Source organism: Choloepus didactylus, chromosome 8, assembly GCF_015220235.1.
Source record: "Choloepus didactylus isolate mChoDid1 chromosome 8, mChoDid1.pri, whole genome shotgun sequence".
Classification (NCBI taxonomy): Eukaryota; Metazoa; Chordata; class Mammalia; order Pilosa; family Megalonychidae; genus Choloepus; species Choloepus didactylus.
The window spans coordinates 102,037,659-102,057,801 of record NC_051314.1 but is presented as its reverse complement, the minus strand read 5'-3'; the positions used below and the strand labels follow the sequence as shown (position 1 = coordinate 102,057,801).

The 20,143-nt window shown below is 37.2% G+C and overlaps 1 protein-coding gene across 2 annotated transcripts in view; it reads right to left on the bottom strand.

Moving 5' to 3' along the window:
• IPO8 (importin 8) overlaps positions 1-20,143 on the bottom strand; it is a 143,312-nt gene that overhangs the window by 73,401 nt on the left and 49,768 nt on the right. For both annotated transcript variants that reach the window (XM_037846193.1, XM_037846194.1), the window contains exons 10-13: positions 4,419-4,518; positions 1,376-1,452; positions 928-1,044; positions 399-488 (exon numbers count right to left, since the gene is read on the bottom strand). In XM_037846193.1, the coding sequence (XP_037702121.1) occupies positions 399-488; positions 928-1,044; positions 1,376-1,452; positions 4,419-4,518 (384 nt within the window). The remainder of the gene's footprint in view (positions 1-398; positions 489-927; positions 1,045-1,375; positions 1,453-4,418; positions 4,519-20,143) is intronic.

Sequence of the window (20,143 nt, the reverse complement as noted above, 5' to 3'; positions counted from 1 at the left end):
CCTTTTACTAAGGCAGCATCTACCTGTTATGCTGGAAGTCATAATCAACTTCTTAGCCAAACTAGAATTTCATGCTATTTTAGATAGTAAAAATGAATCTGTTTATGAATTTACATTATATATTGGTGTAACATTATCCTTCTCACCCTGCACATTTTCCATATGCAGCAAGTTAGACCAAGGTAGAAAATGAAAACAGCTGGAATTAAAATTCAGAAACCTCTTTATTTAGTAGCTTGTTCTTTATTCAATAGTTGATATTACCATAACGGACATTCTAATGGACTTCATTCCATCTCAGTAATTCGTGAAAGGTCAATTATCCAAGAACATTTATTTCAATAATGATCTTACAGATGAAAATTTTAAGATACATAAAGGAAATATGTAAAACTTACTCTAGCTCGAATATATCCCAGGTTAGACAATAATAATGGAAATACATGATTCTGCAGCAACAACTCCATTTGGTCCTTGAATAAACTCTTCTGTTAAATGGAAATTAAGTTTCAACTTATCAGTGTTTTTCATATGCAATAATCAATTCCTAATACATTATTTTTATTATGACTTGCATTTAATATACTTCTATTCACAATTTTGTAAAAATTATTTAACCTATATATTGCATTGTTTTAAAACAAGACAGAAACAGTAACTCAGATACAATCTGATATTGATTTTTGAAGGAAAAAAATAACACTCATTTAGTGTCCTTCTTTACAAGCAAGTTCCATACTGAAAAAATGACTTAAGTCAAATTTCTTTTACATTAAAAAAATAGCTGACAGACAGAATACTACTTATAGCCACTTCAATCATCTAGAAACAGTCACCAGTTTTAAATTATCCATAACTTTCATATTTTCTCATTTGCCTACTGCTTCATGGATTTATTAAGGAATTCAAAATTTTGATTATATTAACCTTCAATAAAATATCCGCTAGAGAACCAATCACATGCAGGGCTCCATCTTTCTTCCTAGGGTCAAAGTTGGGGTCCATTAGGATCTGATAACAGAATGCCATCATTTTTGGCAACACCTAAAGAAATAGAAAAATCCATTTTAATCTATACAAGCTTTCATTACCTTATTATACTTATCAAACATGATGAAAAATTTTCAGAAATAAGGTCTCATACTGACTTTTATCAAGCAATTATAATCTCAATAAGAAAGGTACAATTTATTAAGAAAATAAAATAACCACCAATGATACTTTATCCTTTTCCCTAACTAGAACAGAGAAATATTTTTAAAATGATAGATTATAACTAATAATAATGACATTTTTCAAATACTAGGGGTATATTAGAATGTCAAATCAGTACATGTGAACTTCTGGTTTGGATTTAAAGAGAATTAGTACATACCTCTTTTCTTTTCTTTGCAGCAGTATACAAGAGAGTCTGGGCTGCAGTGGTGGGAGAAGCATAATCTTCAAAAATATCTAAGATTTCAAAAGGTTAAACAATGTCGCAAAATATAATTACTACTTATATATTTTAAACCTGAATGACCACTATTCCAAAACCAAGAAATAAAATATTCCACATTTGACATTGGTTTAGAGCATAAAAAGGCTAAGGACATATCAGCCCGTGTTCTCATATACAACAATATCTATCAAACTCTACAGCCTGTCCTTTTAAACAATCACATTAAAGAAAACAACACATATTTGGCCTGTTTCACTGAGCATAGGTAATGTGCTTTCTTTATTCCTATATCAAAAACAACAAAACTTTATTTAGTGCTTATGTATTTAATGTGGTCAAAAGGAGAAATTTTAGGTTGTATATATGTTACTACAATAAAAATTTTAAAAAACAATAAAAAATATAGGACTATACAACCCAAACAGTGAATCCTATCATAAACAATGGACTATAGTTAATAGTACAATTTGCACTGAGGGATAGGAAGTAAACCAAAAAAGTTCTCGTGGCACTTACATAATGAGAGAAATAAACAGATTATTCACACACACACACACACACACACACACACGGCACTTACATAATGAGAGAAATAAACAGATTATTCACACACACACACACACACACACACACACACACACACACACACACACGGCACTTACATAATGAGAGAAATAAACAGATTATTCACACACACACACACACACACACACACACACATATAGATAATGTTCAGAAGAAATGTAAAACCGGGTAAGGAAACAGAGAATGACAGAGCTTAAGAATGCTAGTTTACATAGCTACTTTAAATGTCAAGGAAAATCTCTCCAACTCTCTCGTAAGGTAACATTTAAGCAGAGATTTAATGAAGTGAGGAGAAAGCAATCCAAGGAAATCTAAAGATAGAGCACTCCAACAAAGGACCAGTAAGTACAAAAGCCTTGAGAGATTGCTAGGACAGTGCTTAGCTCAGTCAGTAGGTAGGTTCAATAGGTATTCAATATGTATTTGTTGAATATATATACTCATTTAACTTAATATATCACTTAATGTCATGAAGATGGTCACAAATCTCAGAATAAGCAGTTTTATATAAGAATTTGAAAATTTGAAAAGTATCTAAATATGCCCAGGTTTTAAGATGAAAAAGGCTAAATCTAAGTCTTTGTCAACATATAAGATATAAAATGAAAATATAATAATAGTAAACATGCACTGAGTACTTACTCTATGGCAGGTACTATATTAAGATTTTACAAACATCTAATGTTCCATGCTTAGGCAGTTAACGTGTATTATCACACTTAATCCCACCAGCACTATTATCACTGCCAGTTTTATGGCTGAAAACATTGCATCTTAGAGAAGTTAAATAAGCAGCCCCTAGACACACAAGTCAGCATTCATGCCCGGCCTGTCTTAACATAAAAGCCTGAGCACTCGTTAGTTTTTACCAAATCTAAAAACCTTCTTACTAACTTTAGTCAACAAAGTAAGATAGTAATGTTTTGTACAAATAAATAATTGCAAGTGACAAAAATGTAAAAAGAAATCTAATACAGCAATTATTCTTTCCTTTAGTTAAAATAACATATGTCAAATAATAGCCAGGGCATTCTAAGTCACAAAAGAAAAATGATTAAGGAAAACAGCACTTTAGCTAGTCCTGGCTCATTCATATTCTCTTTATACAATCAATAAAATTACTGTATTTTCTAAAAACCTATATACTACTATCTTATTTGAGGTGAAGAATAAGGGAAATAATGGTAGTTATACAAAAGCTTAAAAAAAGTCAATCCACAACAAAAACACATAGCTATTATAGAAAAAGGTAAACAAGAAAAGAATGCCTTAAAGATGACAAAACAAAGATTGGCTGAGCAAACCAGGAAAACAAAGGCATTAAGGAAGGAGAAATTATAAATTAGGCAAATATCTAAAATTTTCAGAAGAAAAAGGTAGAATGGGGAGAAAAAACAGAAAGTAAATGCCACTTCTTATTCACTTGCTTTTTCTGTATTTTGTGTCCAAGAGAAAAGGCAACTACTGACTTACTGAATCAAGTAATACAAAACACAAAGTAATGTAAAAACAACAAAGCCCAATAATCTATGCCAGTAGGTTTAACTCACATAGCTAGAGACACCCGACTTAACAAAGGGAAAGCACTGCTTTGTCACAGAGCACCTTCAGCATGCCCTGGAAAGTGCTAGTTTTATCAATCATTTATTTCAAAACTTATTGAAGGCTTACTAGGGCCAAACACTAGTGAAGGATTGCAGATGTGTAGAAGGGATGGAGAAGGCAAAATAAAGCCATAAAATAAGATAAATTACTGCCTTCAAAGAGCTTCTAAGTTGTGGGACAGACAGAAGTACACAAATAACATTTTGTCATTTTTAAATGTTTGAGTTTTCTATGCAGTGATTAATTCGAACTGGGGATAAAAGGAAATGAGCTCAGGCAACCTATACAGTTCAGCAGCTTCCATTATTATCCAAATTAGAAGGACTCCAGAAAGCTGGGCCATGTACAGTGAAGCCACTGTAGGTAACCTCATTCCCTTGTAGAATGCTTAGTCCCTAGGATAAGGAAGCAAAACAAACGGGGGTGTTCCTAAAAGCTGTCAAAATCTAAGCAATCCCCCAGACTGAGAACAACCCAATCTATAAATGAGTATCCTAATGGGCACAGAAAGGGATGGTACCCATAGATCAGCATCACAACAGCATGAGTAATAAACAGCTTCATGACTGCTTCAGCACCCATGAGACAGATGAATAATGTGACTTCACTTCATACACTCAAAGGCCCCAAGCTCAAGAACAACAAACTGTAATGGGTTCCAGAGTTTTTCATGCAAAGCAGAACTCTGGGAATTTAACAAAGTAACAAAATCTGCTTAAAAATATAAATTTAGTTATATTACTTTACAAATCCAGGAACTGATGAGGAATAAAACCATCTCGATTACCAAATTTCATCCTTATATACTCATACGGATCTTCTTGCCACAGCTCTTCATCCTCATCTTTATAACACATCACAGAGAAAATAACATCCTCAGAGATATTCTAAGAGAAAAAATAAACAACAAATGAATATAAGCTATTCAAATTTAGGAAATACCTATAACGTTTACTAACAGCCTTTATGATTTTAGTTTTGCTGTACTCATTACAAACTGTAATAGTAATCTTTCTGTTAAGTCTGCCATTCTCTAAGGTGGAAGCAGGAAAGCAAGAGTTTCTAAGGGGATGGTTGAGGGTTAAAGAGTTAAATGTAAAATTGTTTTTAAACAGCAATTGACTAAAAGCAAAAAGAATGAGTTAGAACCCTGAGAAATTGACGATACAGCTACTGGAGCTAATAAACAAATTTAGCAAAGTAGCGGGATACAAGATTAATGCACACAAGTCAGTAATGTTTCTATATGCTAGAAATGAACAAACTGAAGAGACACTCAAGAAAAAGATACCATTTTCAATAGCAACTAAAAAAATCAAGTACCTAGGAATAAACTTAACCAAAGATTTAAAAGACCTATACAAACAAAACTACATAACTCTACTAAAAGAAATAGAAGGGGACCTTAAAAGATGGAAAAATATTCCATGTTAATGGATAGGAAGGCTAAATGTCATTAAGATGTTAATTCTATCCAAACTCAGCTACAGATTCAATGCAATCCCACTCAAAATTCCAACAACCTACTTTGCAGACTTGGAAAAGCTAGTAATCAAATTTACTTGGAAAGGGAAGATGCCTCAAATTGCTAAAGACACTCTAAAAAAGAAAAACGAAGTGGGAGGACTTACACTCCCTGACTTTGAAGCTTATTATAAAGCCACAGTTGCCAAAACAGCATGGTACTGGCACAAAGATAGACATATAGATCAATGGAATCGAATTGAGAATTCAGAGATAGACCCTCAGATCTATGGCCGACTGATCTTTGATAAGGCCCCCAAAGTCACTGAACTGAGTCATAATGGTCTTTTCAACAAATGGGGCTGGGAGAGTTGGATATCCATATACAAAAGAATGAAAGAGGACCCCTACCTCACCCCCTACACAAAAATTAACTCAAAATGGACCAAAGATCTCAATATAAAAGAAAGTACCATAAAACTCCTAGAAGATAATGTAGGAAAACATCTTCAAGACCTTGTATTAGGCGGCCACTTCCTAGACTTTACACCCAAAGCACAAGCAACAGAGAAAATAGATAAATGGGAACTCCTCAAGCTTAGAAGTTTCTGCACCTCAAAGGAATTTCTCAAAAAGGTAAAGAGGCAGCCAACTCAATGGGAAAAAATTTTTGGAAACCATGTATCTGACAAAAGACTGATATCTTGCATATACAAAGAAATCCTACAACTCAATGACAATAGTACAGACAGCCCAATTATAAAATGGGCAAAAGATATGAAAAGACAGTTCTCTGAAGAGGAAATACAAATGGCCAAGAAACACATGAAAAAATGTTCAGCTTCACTAGCTATTAGAGAGATGCAAATTAAAACCACAATGAGATACCATCTAACACCGGTTAGAATGGCTGCCATTAAACAAACAGGAAACTACAAATGCTGGAGGGGATGTGGAGAAATTGGAACTCTTATTCATTGTTGGTGGGACTGTACAATGGTTCAGCCACTCTGGAAGTCAGTCTGGCAGTTCCTTAGAAAACTAGATATAGAGCTACCATTCGATCCAGCGATTGCACTTCTCGGTATATACCCGGAAGGTCGGAAAGCAATGACACGAACAGATATCTGCACGCCAATGTTCATAGCAGCATTATTCACAATTGCCAAGAGATGGAAACAACCCAAATGTCCTTCAACAGATGAGTGGATAAAGAAAATGTGATATATACACACGATGGAATACTACACGGCAATAAGAAGGAACGATCTTGTGAAACATATGACAACATGGATGAACCTTGAAGACATAATGCTGAGCGAAATAAGCCAGGCACAAAAAGAGAAATATTATATGCTACCACTAATGTGAACTTTGAAAAATGTAAAACAAATGGTTTATAATGTAGAATGTAGGGGAACTAGCAGTAGAGAGCAATTAAGGAAGGGGGAACAATAATCCAAGAAGAACAGATAAGCTATTTAACGTTCTGGGGATGCCCAGGAATGACTATGGTCTGTTAATTTCTGATGGATATAGTAGGAACAAGTTCACAGAAATGTTGCTATATTATGTAACTTTCTTGGGGTAAAGTAGGAACATGTTGGAAGTTAAGCAGTTATCTTAGGTTAGTTGTTTTTTTCTTACTCCCTTGTTATGCTCTCTTTGAAATGTTCTTTTATTGTATGTTTGTTTTCTTTTTAACTTTTTTTTTTTTCATACAGTTGATTTAAAAAAGAAGGGAAAGTTAAAAAAAAAAAAAGAAAAATAAACAAAAACAAGGAAAAAAAAAAAAAAAAAAAAAAAAAAAGATGGAGGGGGGGCAAGATGGCAGACTGGTGAGCTGTATGTTTTAGTTACTCCTCCAGGAAAGTAGGTAAAAAGCCAGGAACTGCGTGGACTGGACACCACAGAGCAATCTGTCTTTGGGCATACTTCATACAACACTCATGAAAACGTGGAACTGCTGAGATCAGCGAAATCTGTAAGTTTTTGCGGCCAGGGGACCCGCGCCCCTCCCTGCCAGGCTCAGTCCCGGGGGAGGAGGGGCTGTCAGCTCCAGGAAGGAGAAGGGAGAATTGCAGTGGCTGCTCTCATCGGAAACTCATTCTACTGATTCAAACTCCAACCATAGATAGACTGAGGCCAGACACCAGAGACTCTGAGAGCAGCCAGCCCAGCAGAGAGGAGACGGGCATAGAAGGAAAACAACACGAGAAGCTCCAAAGTAAAAGCAGAGGATTTTTGGAGTTCTGGTGAACACAGAAAGGGGAAGGGCGGAGATCAGGCCTTGAGGCGCATATGCAAATCCCGAAGCAAGGCTGATCTCTCTGCCCAGGGCACCTTTCCTTAATGGCCCTGGTTGCTTTGTCTATTAGCATTTCAATAACCCATTAGATCTCTGAGGAGGGCCGTTTTTTTTTTTTTTTTTTTTTTTTTTTAAATCCTTTTTGCTTTTTCTAAAACAATTACTCTAAGAAGCTCAATACAGAAAGCTTCAAAGAATTGAAATTTGGGCACGTCAAGTCAAGAGCAGAAATAAGAGAGCTCTGAGACAAAAGGCAATAATCCAGTGGCTGAGAAAATTCACTAAACAACACAACTTCCCAAGAAAAAGGGGGTGTCCGCTCACAGCCACCATCCTGGTGGACAGGAAACACTCCTGCCCATCGCCAGCCCCATAGCCCAGAGCTGCCCCAGACAACCCAGTGTGACGGAAGTGCTTCAAATAACAGGCACACACCACAAAACTGGGCGTGGACATTAGCCTTCCCTGCAACCTCAGCTGAATGTCCCAGAGCTGGGAAGGGGGAGCAGTGTGAATTAACAGAGCCCCATTCAGCCATCATTTGAGCAGACTGGGAGCCTCCCAACACAGCCCAGCAGCCCAGAACTGCCCTGGGGGGACGGCACTCACCTGTGACATAGCACAGTCATCCCTCAACAGAGGACCCGGGGTGCACAGCCTGGAAGAGGGGCCCACTTGCAAGTCTCAGGAGCCATACGCCAATACCAAAGACTTGTGGGTCAGTGGCAGAGACAAACTGTGGCAGGACTGAACTGAAGGATTAGACTATTGCAGTAGCTTTAAAACTCTAGGATCATCAGGGAGATTTGATTGTTAGGGCCACCCCCCCTCCCCGACTGCCCAGAAACACGCCCCACATACAGGGCAGGCAACACCAACTACACACGCAAGCTTGGGACACCAATTGGGCCCCACAAGACTCACTCCCCCACTCACCAAAAAGGCTAAGCAGGGGAGATCTGGCTTGTGGAGAACAGGTGGCTCGTGGACGCCACCTGCTGGTTAGTTAGAGAAAGTGTACTCCACGAAGCTGTAGATCTGATAAATTAGAGATAAGGACTTCAACTGGTCTACAAACCCTAAAAGAACCCTATCAAGGACAGCAAATGCCACGAGGCCAAAAACAACAGAAAATTATAAAGCATATGAAAAAACCAGACGATATGGATAACCCAAGCCCAAGCACCCAAATCAAAAGACCAGAAGAGACACATCTAGAGCAGCTACTCAAAGAACTAAAGATGAACAATGAGACCCTAGTACGGGATATGAAGGAAATCAAGAAGACCCTAGAAGAGCATAAAGAAGACATTGCAAGACTAAATAAAAAAATGGATGATCTTATGGAAATTAAAGAAACTGTTGACCAAATTAAAAAGATTCTGGACACTCATAGTACAAGACTAGAGGAAGTTGAACAACGAATCAGTGACCTGGAAGATGACAGAATGGAAAATGAAAGCATAAAAGAAAGAATGGGGAAAAAAATTGAAAAACTCGAAATGGACCTCAGGGATATGATAGATAATATGAAGCGTCCGAATATAAGACTCATTGGTGTCCCAGAAGGGGAAGAAAAGGGTAAAGGTCTAGGAAGAGTATTCAAAGAAATTGTTGGGGAAAACTTCCCAAATCTTCTAAACAACATAAATACACAAATCATAAATGCTCAGCGAACTCCAAATAGAATAAATCCAAAAAAACCCACTCCGAGACATATACTGATCACACTGTCAAACATAGAAGAGAAGGAGCAAGTTCTGAAAGCAGCAAGAGAAAAGCAATTCACCACATACAAAGGAAACAGCATAAGACTAAGTAGTGACTACTCAGCAGCCACCATGGAGGCGAGAAGGCAGTGGCACGATATATTTAAAATTCTGAGAGAGAGGAATTTCCAGCCAAGAATACTTTATCCAGCAAAGCTCTCCTTCAAATTTGAGGGAGAGCTTAAATTTTTCACAGACAAAGAAATGCTGAGAGAATTTGCTAACAAGAGACCTGCCCTACTGGAGATACTAAAGGGAGCCCTACAGACAGAGAAACAAAGACAGGACAGAGAGACTTGGAGAGAGGTTCAGTACTAAAGAGATTCGGTATGGGTACAATAAAGGATATTAATAGAGAGAGGGAAAAATATGGCAAACATAATCCAAAGGATAAGATGGCCGATTCAAGAAATGCCTTCACGGTTTTAACGTTGAATGTAAATGGATTAAACTCCCCAATTAAAAGATATAGATTCGCAGAATGGATCAAAAAAAATGAACCATCAATATGTTGCATACAAGAGACTCATCTTAGACACAGGGACACAAAGAAATTGAAAGTGAAAGGATGGAAAAAAATATTTCATGCAAGCTACAGCCAAAAGAAAGCAGGTGTAGCAATATTAATCTCAGATAAAATAGACTTCAAATGCAGGGATGTTTTGAGAGACAAAGAAGGCCACTACATACTAATAAAAGGGGCAATTCAGCAAGAAGAAATAACAATCGTAAATGTCTATGCACCCAATCAAGGTGCCACAAAATACATGAGAGAAACATTGGCAAAACTAAAGGAAGCAATTGATGTTTCCACAATAATTGTGGGAGACTTCAACACATCACTCTCTCCTATAGATAGATCAACCAGACAGAAGACCAATAAGGAAATTGAAAACCTAAACAATCTGATAAATGAATTAGATTTAACAGACATCTACAGGACATTACATCCCAAATCACCAGGATACACATACTTTTCTAGTGCCCACGGAACTTTCTCCAGAATAGATCATATGCTGGGACATAAAACAAGCCTCAATAAATTTAAAAAGATTGAAATTATTCAAAGCACATTCTCTGACCACAATGGAATACAATTAGAAGTCAATAACCATCAGAGACTTAGAAAATTCACAAATACCTGGAGGTTAAACAACACACTCCTAAACAATCAGTGGGTTAAAGAAGAAATAGCAAGAGAAATTGCTAAATATATAGAGACGAATGAAAATGAGAACACAACATACCAAAACCTATGGGATGCAGCAAAAGCAGTGCTAAGGGGGAAATTTATAGCACTAAACGCATATATTAAAAAGGAAGAAAGAGCCAAAATCAAAGAACTAATGGATCAACTGAAGAAGCGAGAAAATGAACAGCAAACCAATCCTAAACCAAGTAGAAGAAAAGAAATAACAAGGATTAAAGCAGAAATAAATGACATAGAGAACAAAAAAACAATAGAAAGGATAAATATCACCAAAAGTTGGTTCTTTGAGAAGATCAACAAGATTGACAAGCCCCTAGCTAGACTGACAAAATCAAAAAGAGAGAAGACCCATATAAACAAAATAATGAATGAAAAAGGTGACATAACTGCAGATCCTGAAGAAATTAAAAAAATTATAAGAGGATATTATGAACAACTGTATGGCAACAAACTGGATAATGTAGAAGAAATGGACAATTTCCTGGAAACATATGAACAACCTAGACTGACCAGAGAAGAAATAGAAGACCTCAACCAACCCATCACAAGCAAAGAGATCCAATCAGTCATCAAAAATCTTCCCACAAATAAATGCCCAGGGCCAGATGGCTTCACAGGGGAATTCTACCAAACTTTCCAGAAAGAACTGACACCAATCTTACTCAAACTCTTTCAAAACATTGAAAAAAATGGAACACTACCTAACTCATTTTATGAAGCTAACATCAATCTAATACCAAAACCAGGCAAAGATGCTACAAAAAAGGAAAACTACCGGCCAATCTCCCTAATGAATATAGATGCAAAAATCCTCAACAAAATACTTGCAAATCGAATCCAAAGACACATTAAAAAATCATACACCATGACCAAGTGGGGTTCATTCCAGGCATGCAAGGATGGTTCAACATCAGAAAAACAATCAATGTATTACAACACATTAAAAACTCGAAAGGGAAAAATCAATTGATCATCTCAATAGATGCTGAAAAAGCATTTGACAAAATCCAACATCCCTTTTTGATAAAAACACTTCAAAAGGTAGGAATTGAAGGAAACTTCCTCAACATGATAAAGAGCATATATGAAAAACCCACAGCCAGCATAGTACTCAATGGTGAGAGACTGAAAGCCTTCCCTCTAAGATCAGGAACAAGACAAGGATGCCCGCTGTCACCACTGTTATTCAACATTGTGCTGGAAGTGCTAGCCAGGGCAATCCGGCAAGACAAAGAAATAAAAGGCATCCAAATTGGAAAAGAAGAAGTAAAACTGTCATTGTTTGCAGATGATATGATCTTATATCTAGAAAACCCTGAGAAATCAACGATACACCTACTAGAGCTAATAAACAAATTTAGCAAAGTAGCGGGATACAAGATTAATGCACATAAGTCAGTAATGTTTCTATATGCTAGAAATGAACAAACTGAAGAGACACTCAAGAAAAAGATACCATTTTCAATAGCAACTAAAAAAATCAAGTACCTAGGAATCAACTTAACCAAAGATGTAAAAGACCTATACAAAGAAAACTACATAACTCTACTAAAAGAAATAGAAGGGGACCTTAAAAGATGGAAAAATATTCCATGTTCATGGATAGGAAGGCTAAATGTCATTAAGATGTCAATTCTACCCAAACTCATCTACAGATTCAATGCAATCCCAATCAAAATTCCAACAACCTACTTTGCAGACTTGGAAAAGCTAGTTATCAAATTTATTTGGAAAGGGAAGATGCCTCGAATTGCTAAAGACACTCTAAAAAAGAAAAACGAAGTGGGAGGACTTACACTCCCTGACTTTGAAGCTTATTATAAAGCCACAGTTGCCAAGACAGCATGGTACTGGCACAAAGATAGACATATAGATCAATGGAATCGAATTGAGAATTCAGAGATAGACCCTCAGATCTATGGCCGACTGATCTTTGATAAGGCCCCCAAAGTCACCGAACTGAGCCATAATGGTCTTTTCAACAAATGGGGCTGGGAGAGTTGGATATCCATATCCAAAAGAATGAAAGAGGACCCCTACCTCACCCCCTACACAAAAATTAACTCAAAATGGACCAAAGATCTCAATTTAAAAGAAAGTACCATAAAACTCCTAGAAGATAATGTAGGAAAACATCTTCAAGACCTTGTATTAGGAGGCCACTTCCTAGACTTTACACCCAAAGCACAAGCAACAAAAGAGAAAATAGATAAATGGGAACTCCTCAAGCTTAGAAGTTTCTGCACCTCAAAGGAATTTCTCAAAAAGGTAAAGAGGCAGCCAACTCAATGGGAAAAAATTTTTGGAAACCATGTATCTGACAAAAGACTGATATCTTGCATATACAAAGAAATCCTACAACTCAATGACAATAGTACAGACAGCCCAATTATAAAATGGGCAAAAGATATGAAAAGACAGTTCTCTGAAGAGGAAATACAAATGACCAAGAAACACATGAAAAAATGTTCAGCTTCACTAGCTATTAGAGAGATGCAAATTAAGACCACAATGAGATACCATCTAACACCGGTTAGAATGGCTGCCATTAAACAAACAGGAAACTACAAATGCTGGAGGGGATGTGGAGAAATTGGAACTCTTATTCATTGTTGGTGGGACTGTATAATGGTTCAGCCACTCTGGAAGTCAGTCTGGCAGTTCCTTAGAAAACTAGATATAGAGCTACCATTCGATCCAGCGATTGCACTCCTCGGTATATACCCGGAAGATCGGAAAGCAGTGACACGAACAGATATCTGCACGCCAATGTTCATAGCAGCATTATTCACAATTGCCAAGAGATGGAAACAACCCAAATGTCCTTCAACAGATGAGTGGATAAATAAAATGTGGTATATACACACGATGGAATACTACGCGGCAGTAAGAAGGAACGATCTGGTGAAACATATGACAACATGGATGAACCTTGAAGACATAATGCTGAGCGAAATAAGCCAGGCACAAAAAGAGAAATATTATATGCTACCACTAATGTGAACTTTGAAAAATGTAAAACAAATGGTTTATAATGTAGAATGTAGGGGAACTAGCAGTAGAGAGCAATTAAGGAAGGGGGAACAATAATCCAGGAAGAACAGATAAGCTATTTAACGTTCTGGGGATGCCCAGAAATGACTATGGTCTGTTAATTTCTGATGGTTGTAGTAGGAACAAGTTCACTGAAATGTTGCTATATTATGTAACTTTCTTGGGGTAAAGTAGGAACATGTTGGAAGTTAAGCAGTTATCTTAGGTTAGTTGTCTTTTTCTTACTCCCTTGCTATGGTCTCTTTGAAATGCTCTTTTATGGTATGTTTGTTTTCTTTTTAACTTTTTTTTTCATACAGGTGATTTGAAAAAAGAAGGGAAAGTTAAAAAAAAAAAAAAAAAAAAAAAAAAAAATAAAAAAGACAAACAAGGGGAAAAAAAAAAAAAAAAAAAGAGGTAGTGCCCCCTTGGGGGGCCTGTGGAGAGTGCAGGGGTGTTCGCCTACCCCACCTCCATGGTTGCTAACATGACCACAGACATAGGGGACTGGTGGTTTGATGGGTTGAGCCCTCTACCATAAGTTTTACCCTTGGGAAGACGGTTGCTGCAAAGGAGAGGCTAGGCCTCCCTGTATTTGTGCCTAAGAGTCTCCTCCTGAATGCCTCTTTGTTGCTCAGATGTGGCCCTCTCTCTCTGGCTAAGCCAACTTGAAAGGAGAAATCACTGCCCTCCCCCCTACGTGGGATCAGACACCCAGGGAAGTGAATCTCCCTGGCAACGTGGAATATGACTCCCAGGGAGGAATGTAGACCCGGCACCGTGGGACGGAGAACATCTTCTTGACCAAAAGGGGGATGTGAAAGGAAATGAAATAAGCTTCAGTGGCAGAGAGATTCCAAAAGGAGCCGAGAGGTCACTCTGGTGGGCACTCTTATGCACACTTTAGACAACCCTTTTTAGGTTCTAAAGAATTGGGGTAGCTGGTGGTGGATACCTGAAACTATCAAACTACAACCCAGAACCCATGAATCTCGAAGACAGTTGTATAAAAATGTAGCTTATGAGGGGTGACAATGGGATTGGGAAAGCCATAAGGACCAAACACCACTTTGTCTAGTTTATGGATGGATGTGTAGAAAAGTAGGGGAAGGAAACAAACAGACAAAGGTACCCAGTGTTCTTTTTTACTTCAATTGCTCTTTTTCACTCTAATTATTATTCTTGTTATTTTTGTGTGTGTGCTAATGAAGGTGTCAGGGATTGATTTAGGTGATGAATGTACAACTATGTAATGGTACTGTAAACAATCGAAAGTACAATTTGTTTTGTATGACTGCGTGGTATGTGAATATATCTCAATAAAATGATGATTTAAAAAAAAAATAAATAAAAAATAAAAAATAAAAAAAAAAAAAAAAAAAAAAAAAGATGTAGTGCCCCCTTGAGGAGCCTGTGGAGAATGCAGGGGTATTCGCCTACCCCACCTCCATGGTTGCTAACATGACCACAGACATAGGGGACTGGTGGTTTGATGGGTTGAGCCCTGTACCATAAGTTTTACCCTTGGGAAGACGGTTGCTGCAAAGGAGAGGCTAGGCCTCCCTATATTTGTGCCTAAGAGTCTCCTCCTGAATGCCTCTTTGTTGCTCAGATGTGGCCCTCTCTCTCTGGCTAAGCCAACTTGAAAGGTGAAATCACTGCCCTCCCCACTACGTGGGATCAGACACCCAGGGGAGTGAATCTCCCTGGCAACGTGGAATATGACTCCCGGGGAGGAATGTAGACCCGGCATCGTGGGACGGAGAACATCTTCTTGACCAAAAGGGGGATGTGAAAGGAAATGAAATAAGCTTCAGTGGCAGAGAGATTCCAAAAGGAGCTGAGAGGTCACTCTGGTGGGCACTCTTACGCACACTTTAGACAATCCTTTTTAGGTTCTAAAGAATTGGGGTAGCTGGTGGTGGATACCTGAAACTATCAAACTACAACCCAGAACCCATGAATCTCGAAGACAGTTGTATAAAAATGTAGCTTATGAGGGGTGACAATAGGATTGGGAAAGCCATAAGGACCACACTCCACTTTGTCTAGTTTATGGATGGATGAGTAGAAAAATAGGGGAAGGAAACAAACAGACAAAGGTACCCAGTGTTCTTTTTTACTTCAATTGCTCTTTTTCACTCTAATTATTATTCTTGTTATTTTTGTGTGTGTGCTAATGAAGGTGTCAGGGATTGATTTAGGTGATGAATGTACAACTATGTAATGGTACTGTAAACAATCTAAAGTACGATTTGTTTTGTATGACTGCATGGTATGTGAATATATCTCAATAAAATGAAGATATAAAAAAAAAAAAAAAAAAAAGAATGAGTTAGAACCCTGAGAAATTGACGATACAGCTACTGGAGCTAATAAACAAATTTAGCAAAGTAGCGGGATACAAGATTAATGCACACAAGTCAGTAATGTTTCTATATGCTAGAAATGAACAAACTGAAGAGACACTCAAGAAAAAGATACCATTTTCAATAGCAACTAAAAAAATCAAGTACCTAGGAATAAACTTAACCAAAGATGTAAAAGACCTATACAAACAAAACTACATAACTCTACTAAAAGAAATAGAAGGGGACCTTAAAAGATGGAAAAATATTCCATGTTAATGGATAGGAAGGCTAAATGTCATTAAGATGTTAATTGTATCCAAACTCAGCTACAGATTCAATGCAATCCCAATCAAAATTCCAACAACCTACTTTGCAGACTTGGAAAAGCTAGTAATCAAATTTACTTGGAAAGGGAAGATGCCTTGAATTGCTAACGACACTCTAAAAAAGAAAAACGAAGTGGGAGGACTTACACTCCCTGACTTTGAAGCTTATTATAAAGCCACAGTAGTCAAAACACCATGGTACTGGCACAAAGATAGACATATTGATCAATGGAATCGAATTGATAATTCGGAGACTGGCCCCCAGATCTATGGCCGACTGACCTTTGATAAGGCCCCCAAAGTCACTGAACTGGGTCATAACAGTCTTTTCAACAAATGGGGCTGGGAAAGTTGGATATCCATATCCAAAAGAATGAAAGAGGACCCCCTACCTCACATCCTACACAAAAATTAACTCAAAATGGATCAAAGATCTCAATATAAAAGAAAGTACCATAAAACTCCTAGAAGATAATGTAGGGAAACATCTTCAAGACCTTGTATTAGGCAGCCACTACCCAGACCTTACACCCAAAGCACAAGCAACAGAAGAAAAAATAGATAGATGGGAACTCCTCAAGCTTAGAAGTTTCTGTACTTCAAAAGAATTTGTCAAACAATGGGATTGGGAAAGCCATAAGGACCACACTCCACTTTGTCTAGTTTATGGATGGATGAGTAGAAAAATAGGGGAAGGAAGCAAACAAACAAACAGACAAAGGTACCCAGTGTTCTTTTTTACTTCAATTGCTCTTTTTCACTTTAATTATTATTCTTATTATTTTTGTGTGTGTGGTAATGAAGGTGTCAGGGATTGATTTAGGTGATGAATGTACAACTATGTAATGGTACTGTGAACAATCGAATGTACAATTTGTTTTATGTGACTGCGTGGTATGTGAATATATCTCAATAAAATGAAGATAAAAAAAAAAAGGTAAAGAGGCAGCCAACTCAATGGGAAAAAATTTTTGGAAACCATGTATCTGACAGAAGACTGATAATCTTGCATATATAAAGAAATCCTACAACTCAATGACAATGGTACAGACAGACTAACTATAAAATGGGCAAAAGATATGAAAAGACAGTTCCCTGAAGAGGAAATACAAATGGCCAAGAAACACAAGAAAAAATGTTCAGCTTCACTAGCTATTAGAGAGACGCAAATTAAGACCACAAGATACCATCTCACACCAATTAGAATGGCTGCCATTAAACAAACAGGAAACTAAAAATGCTGGAGAGGATGTGGAGAAATTGGAACTCTTATTCATTGTTGGTGGGGCTATATAATGGTTCAGCCACTCTGGAAGTCAGTCTGGCAGTTCTTAGAAAACTAGATATACAGTTACCCCTCGATCCAGCAATTGCACTTTTCGGTATATACCAGGAAGATCAGAAAGCAGTGACACAAACAGATATCTGCACACCAATGTTCATAGCAGCATTATTCACAATTGCCAAGAGACGGAAACAACCCAAATGTCCTTCAATGGATGAGTGCATAAATAAAATGTATATACACACGATGGAATACTACGCAGCAGTAAGAAGGAACGATGTCATAAAACATATGACAACACGGATGAACCTTGAAGACATAATGCTGAGCGAAATAAGCCAGGCACAAAAAGACACATATTATATGCTACCACTAATGTGAACTTTGAAAAATGTGAAACAAATGGTTTATAATGTAGAATGTAGGGGAACTAGCAATAGAGAGCAATTAAGGAAGGGGAAACGATAATCCAGAAAGAACAGATAAGCTATCATGGGTAAATTTAACATTTTGGGAATGCCCAGGAATGACTATGGTCTGTTAATTTCTGATGGGTATAGTAGAAACAAGTTCACAGAAATGTTGTTATATTAGGTTACTTTCTTGGGGTAGAGTAGTGTTCTTTTATTGAATGTTTTTTTAAATTTTTTTTAATTATTTTTAAATTTTTTATTTTTTATACAGTTGATTTTTTAAAAAAAGAATTAAAAAAAAAAAAACAAGGAAAAAATATGCAGAGCCCCCTTGAGGAGCTGGTGGAGAATGCAGGGGTATTGGGCTGCCCCACCTTGATGGTTGCTAATGTGCTCACAGAGGTAGGGGACTGGTGGTTTAATGGGTTGAGCCCTCTACCACAGGACTTGCCCTTGGGAAGACTGTTGCTGCAAAGGAAAGGCTAGGCCTCCCTATAATTGCGCCTAAAAGCCTCCTCCCGAATGCCTCTTTGTTGCTCAGATGTGGCCCTTTCTCTCTAGCTAAGCCAACTTGGCAGGTGAAATCACTGCCCTCCCCTCTATGTGGGATCAGACACCCAGGGGAGTGAATCTCCCTGGAAACGTGGAACATGACTCCCGGGGAGGAATCTAGACCCGGCATCGTGGGATGGAGAACATCTTCTTGACCAAAAGGGGGAAGTGAAAGAAAATGTCGTGAAACATATGACAACATGGATGTCATATGGAAACATATGACAACATGGATGCTTCAGTGGCAGAGAGATTCCAAAAGGAGCCAAAAGGTCACTCCGGTGGGCACTCTTACGCACAATATAGACAACCCTTTTTAGGTTCTAATGAATTGGGGTAGCTGGGGGTAGATACCTGAAACTATCAAACTACAACCCAGAACTCATGAATCTTGAAGACGATTGTATAAAAATGTAGCTTATGAGGGGTGACAATGGGATTGGGAAAGCCATATGGACCACACTCCCCTTTGTCTAGTTTATGGATGGATGAGTAGAAAAATGGGGGAAGGGAAAAAACAAATAAACAAACAAACAGGGGCACTCAGTGTTCTTTTTTACTTTAATTGCTCTTTTTCACTTTAATTATTACTCTTGTTATTTTTGTGTGTGTGGTAATGAAGGTGTCAGGGACTGATTTTGGTGATGAATGCACAACTATTTAACGGTACTGTGAACAATTGAATATACAATTTGTTTTGTATGACTGCATGGTATGTGAATATATCTCAATAAAATGAATTTAAAAAAAAAAAAAGGAGAGAGAGGTAAAAGGCAAAAGATTTATACTACCTGAAGAGAAAGACAGTTTCATGCACATAGTAGATTTTTCAGAAACTTAAATCCACCAGCGTGTTCCTATGCCAGACAAGTCCTAAAACCCAGAGGCAACAGCCTCTTTAAGAACATAAACCAGATGCAGTCCCCTTCGGCCTAATGTCAGCACACCTTTTCAATATGAACAAGTTAAGGTGGTCACTGCCTAGACACCCCTGAAGATCGAGAAAGTTATTAAACAAGAGGAAGGGGTAGCAATAGGCAAGACAGGATTTAACAAAGGATTATGAATATTGAATCTTTATGTAAATTTTTTTAGATGCTAGCATATTAGAAGAGCTAGAAGGAAATAACTGAAATGAAGGAACTGTAATCCATAAAATTCTTTAAAATTTGCTCTATAGCTACTTGTTAAATTGTGCTTTGAAAGTTATCATCTTTCCGTATATATCTTACATTTCACAATAAGGAAATAACTGAAACTGTGGAACTGTAACCCACAACATTCTTTGAAATTACCTATATAACTACTTGTTAAATCAAACTGAAAGTTATCACCTGTCTGTATATATGTTATATATCACAATAAAGAAATAACTGAAATCATGGAATAGTAACCCATAATATTCTCTGAAATTTGCTCTCTAACTACCTGTTAAATTATACTATGAAAGTTATCACTGTTTTGTATTTATGTTAAATTTCACAATTTAAAAATGTATTAAAAAAAGAGAAGTCTGAAAAAAAAAAAAGAACAAGTTTGGTGTAAAATATAAAATGCTATCCTTTGAACCAATAGCAGAGATAATAAAGTTCTACTAACAAATCAATACCTAACGTAGTTTAATTCTTTAAGGAAGAGCAACACGTCAAACCAAGGTCATATTTACTATTATACTTCTTACTTTGAAAGTCCTAAATGTCAATGTTTCAACAACAGTAAAAGTTACTTTTCTTCTTCCATTTTCAAAAAACTCTGATTTTTCTATTCTACCAATGTGGATTTCAGGGGGAAAAAAATCACA